The 12,756-nt window shown below is 37.2% G+C and overlaps 1 protein-coding gene across 1 annotated transcript in view; it reads right to left on the bottom strand.

Annotated features, from left to right (window-relative positions):
* LOC306855412 (ataxin-7-like) overlaps window positions 1-11,501 on the bottom strand; it is a 30,348-nt gene extending 18,847 nt beyond the window's left edge. The window contains exons 1-4 of the mRNA XM_079394122.1: window positions 11,316-11,501; window positions 9,586-9,681; window positions 5,267-5,470; window positions 5,038-5,106 (exon numbers count right to left, since the gene is read on the bottom strand). Coding sequence (XP_079250248.1) covers window positions 5,038-5,106; window positions 5,267-5,462 — 265 coding nt within the window. The 5' untranslated portion in view covers window positions 5,463-5,470; window positions 9,586-9,681; window positions 11,316-11,501. The remainder of the gene's footprint in view (window positions 1-5,037; window positions 5,107-5,266; window positions 5,471-9,585; window positions 9,682-11,315) is intronic.
* Between the last annotated feature and the right edge of the window lie 1,255 nt (window positions 11,502-12,756).

Here is a 12,756-nt window from a genome sequence, read left to right as displayed (position 1 = left end):
AAGAGCATAAGTGATATTTTTTATTTCCTGCATGATCAACATGTGATTGCCAATTCTGGACCTTCAAGTCCAGAATAATTTTTATGGTACTTTAATAACAAATAATCAAGTACAACATAAGGCCATTTGAAGTGAAATTTCCCTGACCAGAGGCACTTGATTTCATATACATGCACAATTGCTAATTAGGAAATAATAGTCAAATAGTAATCAGATTATTTTGAAAAAGAAAAAGTGCAAATCAGTGACTGCAGTTGGCTGGATACCTTTAGTTTGTTAATTTAGTTTTAACGAGCTGTCTAAAACCAAATATTTAGGCATAATTAGAGATAAACAAGGAAATTGTACGACTTGTTTTACTTACAGCCTTGCATCTCAGTCTGCCACCGGCAACGCTAAACTAGTATTAATACAATAACTCTATTAAAGGGGACCTATTATGCAAAAATCACTGTTATAAAGTGTTTGAACACAGTTGTGTGGCCACAGTGTGAGAAAACAACCAGCCTATAATGTTAAAAATCCACCCACTAGTTTTTTAATAAAACCAATAAATCATGAACAGTCTCTCCAAACGAGCTGTTTCAGATTCTCCCTCTGTTTACGTCACAGAGGGGAAAAAAGTCTCGCCCGTTTGTGACGCTCTTTGCCCTATTAGCATAAACACAGCCCTAAGTGAGAAGCTGCAGTCCTCCAATACTGAAGATATACAACGTCAGCGCCAAAGAGGCAATACAAGCATTGTGTTTTGGGATGCACTTTTGAACATAGGAGTCGCCATAATCTCCCCCCATCTGAGCTGAGGACACTGTGGCTAAATTTCATTTTTAAAGGAAATACCACAGGGAAAAATTCTGTGAATTCCCCTAAATGTTTAGGCATCAATACCAACGCTTTGTGCTCGAACGTCAGCTCCAGACAAAGTAAATATCACGCGTTTGTTTCCAAATTGCCTTTCTGAAAGAGCTTCGTGGCACTCTGTAAAGCTAATTGCTAAAGCTATCGTTGTCTCTGCCTTTTTTCACTGTTGCTGCCTTCAAGTGCTACCAGAATGATCGTGAATAGGAATATGGTAGTTAAAAGTTGCATTTGAAAGCAATGTGAGTCGATCTCTTGAAGTTGTTGAGCTCATAATCAGAAGTGGGACTTATAAAGTTTGTGATAGCATGAGACCAGCTTTGTTGTAATTTTTATCCTGCCGTGCTCCCTGTCTGTGTAATTTATAAACACAAATTTATTATGCACAATATAATCAGATGACTGACTTTGAAACATAGTATGTTTTCTGTAAAGATAACATGCTTGTACTAATAAGGAAATGTTTATTTGAACCTGTCTGATTTACTCCCTTAAACATAATAGAAGATATTTTGAGAATTGTCTCAGTGTTTGTTTTTTGTTTTTTTCCATGGTTACCAACATCCTTCAAAAAACTTCAAATTTCCATCTTACAGAAAAAAGTATAGAGGTTTGGAACTCCATGAGAGTGAATAAATTACAAAATTTAATCATTATGAATAATCATTACCTTTAATCATTATGAATATACACTCATCGGCCACTTTATTAGGTACACCTGTTCAATTGCTTGGTAACACAAATTGCTAATCAGCCAATCACATGGCAGCAACTCAATGCATTTAGGCATCTAGATGTGGTGAAGACGACTTGCTGAAGTTCAAACCGAGCATCAGAATGGGAAAGAAAGGGGATTTAAGTGACTCTGAACGTGGAATGGTTGTTGGTTCCAGACGGGCTGGTCTGAGTATTTCAAAAACTGCTGATCTACTGGGATTTTCACGCACAACCATCCCTAGGGTTTACAAGGAATGGTCTGAAAAAGAGAAAATATCCAGTGAGCGGCAGTTGTGTGGACGAAAATGCCTTGTTGATGTCAGAGGTCAGAGGAGAATGGGCAGACTGGTAAGAGATGATAGAAAGGCAACAGTAACTCAAATAACCACTCGTTACAACCAAGCTATGCAGAATACTATCTCTGAACGCACAACACGTCAAACCCTGAAGCAGATGGGCTACAGCAGCAGAAGACCACACCGGGTGCCGCTCCTGTCAGCTATGAACAGGAAACGGAGGCTACAATTCGCACAGGCTCACCAAAACTGGACAATAGAAGATTGGACAAACGTTGCCTGGTCTGATGAGTCTCGATTTCTGCTGTGACATTCAGATGGTAGAGCCAGAATTTGGCATAAAGAACATGAAAGCATGGATCCATCCTGCCTTGTCTCAACGGTTCAGGCTGCTGGTGGTGGTGTAATGGTGTGGGGGATAGTTTCTTGGCACACTTTGGGCCCCTTAGTACCAATTGAGCATCATTTAAATGCAACAGCCAACCTGAGTATTGTTGCTGACCATGTCCATCCCTTTATGACTACAGTGTACCCATCTTCTGATGCTACTTCCAGCAGGATAATGCACCATGTCACAAAGCTCAAATCATCTCAGACTGGTTTCTTGAACATGACAATGAGTTCACTTTACTCAAATGGCCTCCACAGTCACCAGATCTCAATCCAATAGAGCACCTTTGGGATGTGGTGGAACGGGAGATTCACATCATGGATGTGCAGCCAACAAATCTGCAGCAACTGCGTGATGCTATCATGTCAATATGGACCAAAATCTCTGAGGAATGTTTCCAACATCTTGTTGAATCTATGCCACGAAGAATTAAGGCAGTTCTGAAGGCAAAAGGGGGTCCAACCCGGTACTAGCAAGGTGTACCTAATAAAGTGGCCAGTGAGTATATTATATAAATACAGTTTTAAGGATATTTTCTTTTCTTTTTTTCTCAAATCATCCTGCAGTCAAGGCTGGACACCCCATCCTGACTATACAATAACATGTAGTGCTCTTAAGCTGAGGCATAGAAGCAATAACGTCCATATCTACAAGCACAACATATACTGCTTTTAACACATCCTCACACATAAATATTTCAAGCACAGACAATGGTGAAACTGAAACTAAAGTCTTAATAAAGATGTGTTTGAAGTGTTGGCTTTACTTTGACCTGAGAACAGATCTGCTTAAAATTAAATCTAAATTTAAATAGAAAACACTAATTAAACATAAAACCAGCAATGATTTCAGTCCGTACAGGCAAAAGGGTCTTGTTTTTCATCTTATGTAACCCTAAGGTTGACATATCTGACAGATTCCTGTGCGACGACTTTGAGTCTGCCCAGACGTTACCAATTTACTCTAAATTGTGCAATGGAGCAGTGGTGCACAAGATAGCTCTATTGTTTGTCAATGCAAATGCACTGTTAGATAAATGCCCTGCCAGGTACAGTATTTCATGCTTCCTTCCTATACTAACAGAAAAAGAGTGAGAAAAAAGCCTGGTGATGACATGTTTATAAACTTCATGGCAACTAAATATAAAGCTAAGATCTTCATAAGAACACCCATGACAGACACTGTAAAACGTCATCTGCTTTGTTGGGGTTACTAATATGCTAGTTACACATATTTAATTTACAAAAGGTGGATTAAACAAATCTGATTGACAACTACCTTGACCATTAGACACATAAATGATACAGCTGAGTTACTGAGTGACTTTGTTACACGTTACATGTACTTACTATTATAATAACAATAAATTATGCATAATTACAAGCAAGTAACCCTAGACCAAACCTTATCCTAACCGTTCCCATATAGTAAGTACATGTAGTTAATTAATATTACACTGTAACAAGGACACCTTAAAATAAAGTGTAACGAATAAAAGTAACTCAATAAAAACTAACTTAAAGTGTTACCCTTAAATTCATTTAAACCTAAGTAAGAGCTAACATCCAGTCAGTTGTTAATTATCGCAAAATAAAAACAGGGTGATCACTTCTACGTGAAACAAATAATTAATAAATATACATGAAATATTGATCGGAGCTTAAATTATATAAGCTAAAAAAAGGTCGCTGAGGTGTCCAGGAACACTAAAGAAAATCCTGACCTGTCCATCTTTATACTTCCCTACTTATTACAAGGATACTCACCAAATAAGCAAATACATGGACATTAAACACCGAGTTTGTACTTGAATTATTTTAGTAGTGTACTTGTAGAGATATGGAACAGTTTCCCGGATGAGTGGTTATTTATACAATGACAACTCTGACGATTTGACGACAGAATCCCACGACTGACCAATAAAAATCAAGTATTCCAGAGAGTCGCATGTATAATTCTACATGTAATTCAGATTTCAGAATTCTGACATTTAAACACTTGGTGTATCATAAAATGTTTGACTACAATACACTTAAAAATAATCAGGGTGATGAGGACTTTGACGTGAAGCAGCTGGTTAACAAATAATTATAGGTCGCTGAGGTGTCCAGGAACACTAAAGAAAAGCCCGACCTGTCGTTTTTTTATATTTCTCTACTTATTACAAGGATAAATGAGCACAAATATGGGCATTACTTGTAGAGATACAGAACAGTTTACCAGATAAGTGGTTATTTATACAGCAACGGCTCTGGCAATTTGACGACCGAATGACCATTAAAAATCAAGTATTCCAAAGAGCTGTGTAGTAATAATGTATAATTCTACATATGATTTAGATTTCATAATTCTAACCTTCAAACAATTAGTGTATCATGATATGTGTGACTTATCCAAACATATTACGCATGCAGGTTTCTATTCAAATGTCATATATCTGTTTGTACGCATTTAAAACATTTTAAGCATGGCAATTTTATGCATATTATAGCATGTATTCTACTTCAGCTACTTTCTTTTAAATTCAAATTCAAACAAGTACTAACATGCAACTTGGACTTGTATAGTAACTAATGTTCCTACAGAACAGCCTATGAAAATGCACATACAAGAGCTCGTTTTAAACGCTTGTAACTAACGTAATAGCAGAGTTTTCATGGGTAGTACTGTCAAAAGTCAGCTGCACTTGTTTCACGGCGAGCCGGTGCGTGAAAAGTCTGCACACAGCACCAAAACAAAAACACACCTTTGACCAGAGAAAGCAACACTACTTACCGTCTCTGCAGAGTCTCATGGCTTCGCGATTTTTCCCGCATTCTTTCAAACTTTCTTCCAATTCTGTACCTGAGGAAGCGATTTGGATCGCGTTACATAAATAGTTACACTTGCTGGCTTGTTCTCGCGTTTCTTAATATTTCAAAACTGCACGCAATCGGGCAAAAGCTCGCGATCTGACGCGGCTGCCCGCTGAAATGCAATGGCCGACGGCGGCCGATCAACTCACCGTCGCTCCCGTAGAGTTTCACAGCATCGACCCAGCTGCTCCAAGGCTGTCCCAGCATTATTTCAGGACTAGGCAGGGATCTGCGCTCCGCAACAGTCGCCATTGCTGTGGAGGCTTCTCCCCGCTGCTTCAGCTGCCTGGCCGCTCTGCGCTGCTGCTGCTCCCCCCTGACGTCATCATCGGCCCTTTCCGACATTCTTTCCGCTACAATGTAACACAGCAGTGAGCGCTTAAGGTGGCCGAGCGGATTCCCTCAATGAATGACATTGAGCCGAATACGCGATTCATTCACTAGGACTAGGGCGTCTTTGGTTCCCCTGATGCGTGCTGCACTAGGCGGTGCGTCTCGAAACGTGCATTAAGAGCAGATAACAGAGATAAAAGTTTAAGCACGACCTCAAAACTTCCTTTCACTAAGGCGTATGTGCTTAATAGTGAGGAAATCTGGGCTTCACCTGCGTGTGGGGAGAAATGTTTACCTTATTATGGTGTCACAAACGTATACCTTAATAGGTTTCGATTAAAAAACTAGATTACTCTAGCACTCTCTATTCTAATTTTATTTTATCTATATGACTTTTTACTTTAAAAAAAAAAAAAATTATTATCTGTACTGCGTTAGGCTAACCAAGACTTGTAATAGCACTTGCACGTTGTTGCTCTTTTGTAGGTTTTGATTGCTTCTTATGTCCTCATTTGTAAGTCGCTTTGGACAAAATGACTAAATAAATAAAAAGGTGAATCAATTGACTTGGGAATTCCCCATTCTCTTAATACTGACTTCGACAAAAAAGAAAACCAGCCACTACTAGATAATAAATACTTTTTCTGAGAAAAACATGATGCTTGCTGCTTTGAACGACTTAGTCTGACCTACAACAAATGCTAACCTATTTAATTCCACTAGTAATATTTCTGAACCGATATGTGACCCTGGAGCACAAAACCATAAGTAGCACATAAGTAGCACGGGTTTATTTGTAGCAATAGCCCACAGTACATTGAGTCAAAATTATACATGTTTCTTTCATGCCAAAAATCAGTACGATATTAAGTAAAGATCATGTTCCATAAATATATTTTTGTAAATTTCCTACCATAAATATATCAAAACTTAATTTTTGATCAGTAAAATGCTTTACTAAAAACTTCATTTGGACAACTTTAAAGGCGATTTTCTCAATATTTAGACTTTTTTGCACCCTTAGATTCCAGATTTTCAAATAATTGTGTCTCAGCCAAATATTGTCCTATCCTAACATAAATGGAAAGCTTATTTATTCAGCGTTCAGATGATGTATAAATCTCAATTTAAAAAAATCGACCCTTATGACTGGTTTTGTGGTCCAGGGTCACATGTGTGGTGTTTTTTTTTTTTAGCTTGAAGGGTATCTAAAATATATTGTCTATGTGTTTTATACAGAGTTATCAGCTATAAATCAAAATGCAGACTGTCTTAAACTGATGTGATCATTTTAGCATGATGGTTGTACAAAGTCACAAGACCAAAGCCATTTTATCCCTCTTAAAGGAAGCACATAAAACAATTCATATAGATGCAACTACCATATACGAGACATATTTAAATATTTAGATTATATTTAAATGGTCTATTATTATTATTATTATTGCATCATTAAATGGATAGTTCACCCAAAATCTTTAAGTCAATGGTTTAGTTACATTCTTCAAAATATCTTCTTTTGTATTCCATAGAAGAAATAAATTTATACAGGTTTGGAACAACATGAGGGTGATTAAATGATAATAAAATGTTCATTTTGGGGTGAACCATCCCTTTAAGATTACTTTTTCATTTAAAACTTGGTAACACTACATGCAAACATGACAGCGGTCACACTCATGACCAGTAAGAAAACCCAGAGTCCCATTCTGGCTGATTCACATTATAAATAGTTACATTAAAAAGCAAAGTAAAAGTCGAAAGAAATATGCTTTTATTCTTGGATCATCATTCCCTTTTGACAGTAAGTGCTTGATGGTAAAATAAAATTAAATAATTATTGTTTGCAACATTCTGTTGGATCTTACTCAGCAAACTGATGAATAAATAGACTCTGTAGTATCCCGCTGGTTACATTTGTGACCAGAAATAAAACACAAAGTACTTTCAGTAATTTTTTCAATGCATGCAGTTTGTTACATCGGGCTATCCAAGGAGCAAAACAAATCTATTCACTTAAAAAAAAAAAAAAAAAAAAAGAATGAAAAAGGTTAAGACAGTGCATTTGGCAGGCTATTTTAACGACAGACATGGATTAATCATTTGATGCTCTGAGCATTGTTTTCTCACACTGGTATTAAGCATATCTAGATCTGACATATTTTCAACATAGTAATTTATCTAAAGAACAGTCTGACTCAGTTGCACGAACCTACATTGCTGCAATTCTTTAACAAATTTTGCTAATTTTTACAGACACCATCTGGGGTGCGTTTCCCAAAAGCATCGTTAGCTAACTATGATTGTTAGTTCCATTGAACTCTATTGGTAACGTCGGAACTTGCAACCATAGTTGTTTTTGGGAAACGCACTCCAGGTTGATAAAGTTAGAGGTATAGTTAAAGACTATGTTATTAAGTATAAAAAAAAACTCCACACTTTTGCGTGCTCTAAAATTAATGTACTCTGATCAGCCACATGTTATGAATCACATTTTGGAGCACAGGCAATTGCAAATAAATTCTAGGCTATACTTAGCCATTTCGCCACTTGCAAGAATGTGTCTCATATACAATCAGATATGTCGGGGCCAATTCATCTAGAATAAGAACAGATAATAGAGGCAAACAGTTTTTAATCGGATGCAAAATAGCTTCAAGTCGAATTTGTGCTTAATGCAGTCACCTAAAGTGTTTATATTAAACACAGTCTATACGATATACAGAACATTTACAGCAAAAATGTTTTGATTAATAGGATTTATTCCGTTTTCCCTCCTTGAGTGTATTCTAGTCCTTAAACTGTTTTTAGACTACAGTTTTATAATATGAATCTAGTAACAATTTACTACCATAGCCCAATAAAGGAATAGCTCACCCAAAAATTTGCTGAAAAGTTGCTCACCCTCAGACAAGCAAAGATTTTTGTTTGCTTATTGGAACAGATTAGAATAAATTTAGCATCAATTGCTCACCAATGGATCCTCTGCAGTGAATGGGTGCCATCAGACTAAGATTTCAAACAGTTGATAAAAACATCACAATAATCCACATGACTCCAGTTCATCAATTAATGGCTTGTGAAGTGAAATGCATTGTGTTGGCAAGAAACAAATCCATCTTCTGTCATTACTCAATGTAATCAGCGTTGTTTACACTCAGCATGCACACGCTTTCTACAATGCTGATTATGTTCTGGGGCAATCTCCAAAATGGCGGAAGATGGTAACTCGGGGAGAAGAATTGTTGAATGTTATTATTGTTTTCTTTGCACACAAAAAGTATTATTGTAGCTTCGTAAAATTATGGTTGAACCCCTGATGTCACATGGACTATTTTACCGATGTCCTTGCCACATTTCTGTGCCTTGATTTTGGTAGTATCCTTGCTGTCTATGGAGGGTCAGAGAGCTCTCAGATTTCATTAAAAATATCTTAATTTGTATCTGAAGGTGAACGAAGGTCTTAAGGGTTTGGAATGACATTGGGGTGAGTAATTAATGACAGAATTTTCATTTTTGGGTGAACTATCCCTTTAAGACGTTTTTAACAAAATGTTGCTTCTAGTTAAAATATGAATGATCTATCCATAATTTTTTTCTCCAGTGAAAATGTTGTCAGCAGGAGAGCAATAGGCACAGACCCAGCACTGTTTACAAGCAAAAACAGTCCAAAACAGTTCTAAAAAAATAAGTTTCTGTTTTTTTTTTTTATTTGAGAGAACAACAGGGGGTGGAGTTTTTCACTGGAGGAAGCATTATTATGCAATATGTACTGAACTTTTGCCCAGAAGCAACAGTTTAAAGCTAAAACGTCTTAATTATGGATTTGTTTCACGCTGCTTTTTTCTTTATAAGACATGAATTGATTGACTGAAGTTTCTTGTTCTGATGGCACCCATTCGCTGCAAAGGACAGCTAAATTACTCCAAATCTGTTCTGATAAAGAAACAAATTTGGATGGCCCAAATTTCAGTTTGTGGGTGAAATATTCCTTTTCAAAGCATAGTAATGCTTGTGATGGATTAAAAAATGTTAAAAAGCAATATGTTTAGAAATTGTGAAATTAATAAAATATGCCCTTAAGTTTCATCAAATAAAATCATTATTTCATTTTCGACATATTATTATTTCATACCTTGTCAAAAGTAAAAATTGGAACAAAACTGGTCAAGTCAGTAGATCCTCATCAGCTATGGTGATTCCCGACTGCCACCCAAGATGGTGAGGGAATCTGCAAAAAGGAAACAGATGAAGGGGCAGATTAATGTTAGCAGCATTATTTTAATACTCAGTGTGTAATAATCACAGTTCAGGGAATTAGCCGTTTGTTTTTTGACAGAGGAGCCTTTGTGACCTAAGGCCTGCGGCTTTCTTCTCTATAGTTTTTACTAGCTCAAGATCTACTTGAGGAGGAGCCCGTCGCTACAGAGTAATCCAATCCAATAACGACTATCCCTGGCTAACCATCTGAGAGCCCTTCAGTTGGCAGCCTGATAATCCGTCTCAGGGCTATAAAGCAACCAGTGAAAATGTTTTGGCTTTCTAGCATATGCTCAGTGCAACATCAAATTCATAACCTATTGAATAACATGAAATAAGCAGAATTTGCACTCCATGACTTCATCCATTTATGTATAACAAAAAATGTTTCTGGTATGTATTTTCAGAATGAGTCTGAATAAATTATAACTGATGTGATGAGTAATTTCAAAACAAGAGCAAAATAACAGATATATACCAACAGCATCATTCTGATGTTAATTGGATGACTATCAGCCTGTTGTTTGTGTCAATGGAAAGTGATAAATGCATCACGCATCAAGTGTCTGTATGAGAGAAACAGAGTCTGATTTATGACTTATGATGAGATGTTGCAAAGATTTCCCCTTCGGTGTGTCTACCATAAAGCAGACTTGACTTGACTTGACCTTGATTCTACAGAACTATACAAAAATTGCAGTTTCCAGCACAAGAATCTACTCTTGGTAAACACCTTACAGGGGGTGCATAGAGTTAAACTAAAAACAATTAATATTCCAAATTTAGCATGCACAGCTGAAGCCAAAGCTGGCTTATTACAATAACTTTGAAATACTGCATGAAATATGAGATTTAAATTTGAAGAAAGTTAAACTACTGTCATTTTATATATAAAACGATCTTAAAAATCATTAATTTTATTATACATAAAATTGCATAAAAACCAAACCATATTCGATTGAAAATGTTTAAAAGCTAACTTTTTGCCTAACACACACATACACAAAAACAAACACTTTAAAACTAGGTGAAGACAATTAGGGAAAAAGAAAAGTAGGTTGGCAGATTCTGTAAACAGCCCTAATTTTCCTCTCCTCGATGATTCCCCTTTTGTACAAAGTTTAATTTTCAACTTTGAGAGTCATGAGATCTTTTGTAAAACCTGTCATGTCCTTGAAGTTTTACAAGTGTTCAATGCTAATGTTTACTAATTCAACTTATTCTTAAGGCTTCATTCATTTCTAGTCCTGTCCACTTGTTTGCATCCACTAGGTAACTTCAAACGAGCAAGTGCTCTTATGGGAAAGTGAAAGTAATAATAGCAGGATCAACCAGTCATTAGAATGGCTCCCACAACAACTTTTCTCTAAGGACTAAACATAGCGGGTTTGTCATAGAGCGAAGCGAACAAAGTAAACTTGAGTATTACGTCACCAAAATAAAATGTTAGACACATAAGAGGGGGAGGGGGACGACATCAGGTTTAGCTTCCTCGCTAACTGAGCAGCTGAAGCCAGCCATTGGTGGCACTGCTGTAGCATGCAACTGGCTAACTGGCAGAACAGACATTAGCAGCTGATCTCGATGTCATCATTGTTCTCTTACCAATGCCCTGGACTTCAGAGGTCCCGGTTGAGCTCTAGAGAGAACAAAGGCGCAGGCTTTAGGGTGTGTTGAAAATGAAGATCCGTTCAAAGAGCGAGTGCAGTGCTCAGTGACTGTGGAGGTCTTCACCAGGTGCTTCCATGTCTGTTTACCAGGCAGCATTCTGGGACAAGAACGTCACAGACTGACTCCAGCAGCACGCATGCACCGAGCACGCCTGTCACTGGACAGTATGGTGGTGTGTCAAAAACAAGAGCGCTGCCTGTCTAGAAAGCATTTCTGGACATCGTTCGCGCACTTGTTGTAACGCTCCTGTGCGTTTTGGTAAGTCGTTTACGCTGTCGGGACGCTTTCGCAACAGCTTTCCGAGCGTCCCAGACGCGCCCTCGGTGCCCATATAGGCAGTCTAGGTAGGCGGCTCAGTGGGTTTTGAAACGCAGCCTGCAACTACACTTCTCTATAGCTAACGCTATTGCATAAACATGGAGAAGTAAAAACACACTAATCAGAGCCACACGCAACCGATGCAACTTTGAAATGACTTTGGCAATATAATAATGTGTAGGAAAAAACAAACCTTGCCGCTTAGGTTAATGCTATAGCGATTTATGAATCTTATGAGTCGGATCTCTTCAATGAATAAGTTGAAAACCGATTCGACTCGCAGTGCAGCGTTGAACGAGAACCTTTCGAATAATGAGCCAAGAACCGATAAGTAACTGAGCTGATATGGATATAATATGAAAATAATTGATGTTCTAAATTACTGTATGTTTTATGGGCTGAATCAAGGCTACAATGAACTCAACTGAACATAAAATGTTGAATCCTTATCATGGAAACAGTTCTTTAAAATAAACTGATTTGAATGAACCGATTCGCGGACCATTACTGTCAAAAACTACAACTTTTGAGACGGATCTTTCGGAGAATAAGTTAAACCGACTTATAAAAACGCACTGGAGCCGACACTCTGAACCGAGAACAGCCTATTTCCCATATCTGATGTTATGGCGTAAAAGAATAGCTGAATTCCTTTTTACGGTTCTTTAAAATAAACTGTTCTAATGAACCGATTCTCGGAAATGAGTCGGTCTTTCACTGCGTTCAAGCCAGGCGCACTTTTTTTCGTTTGCGCGTCTAATCGCGCACTTACGGTACGGGTGCTGAGCGCGGTCTAAATGGCTCTAAAGAAGCTGTCATACCGGTGTTTCCTTTACACTTATGTTTTTTTTTTTTTACTTTTATTTTAATGTTTGTAAATGCATTATCTTTGTACATAAACGTTTGTATTGTACATTAATTATCATATTAATGTTCATATTAATGTTTTTTATTCGTTATTTTTTCATTTATGTGTGTGTGTGTGTGTATATATATATATATATATATATATATATATATATATGAGCAAAAAAAGTTTGCTCATTCTTTCAATTAA

The sequence above is a fragment of the Barbus barbus genome (assembly GCF_936440315.1).
Source record: "Barbus barbus genome assembly, chromosome: 35".
Lineage (NCBI taxonomy): Eukaryota > Metazoa > Chordata > Actinopteri > Cypriniformes > Cyprinidae > Barbus > Barbus barbus.
The sequence above is the reverse complement of the archived record's forward strand: the minus strand, read 5'-3'. Positions and strand labels throughout refer to the sequence as shown.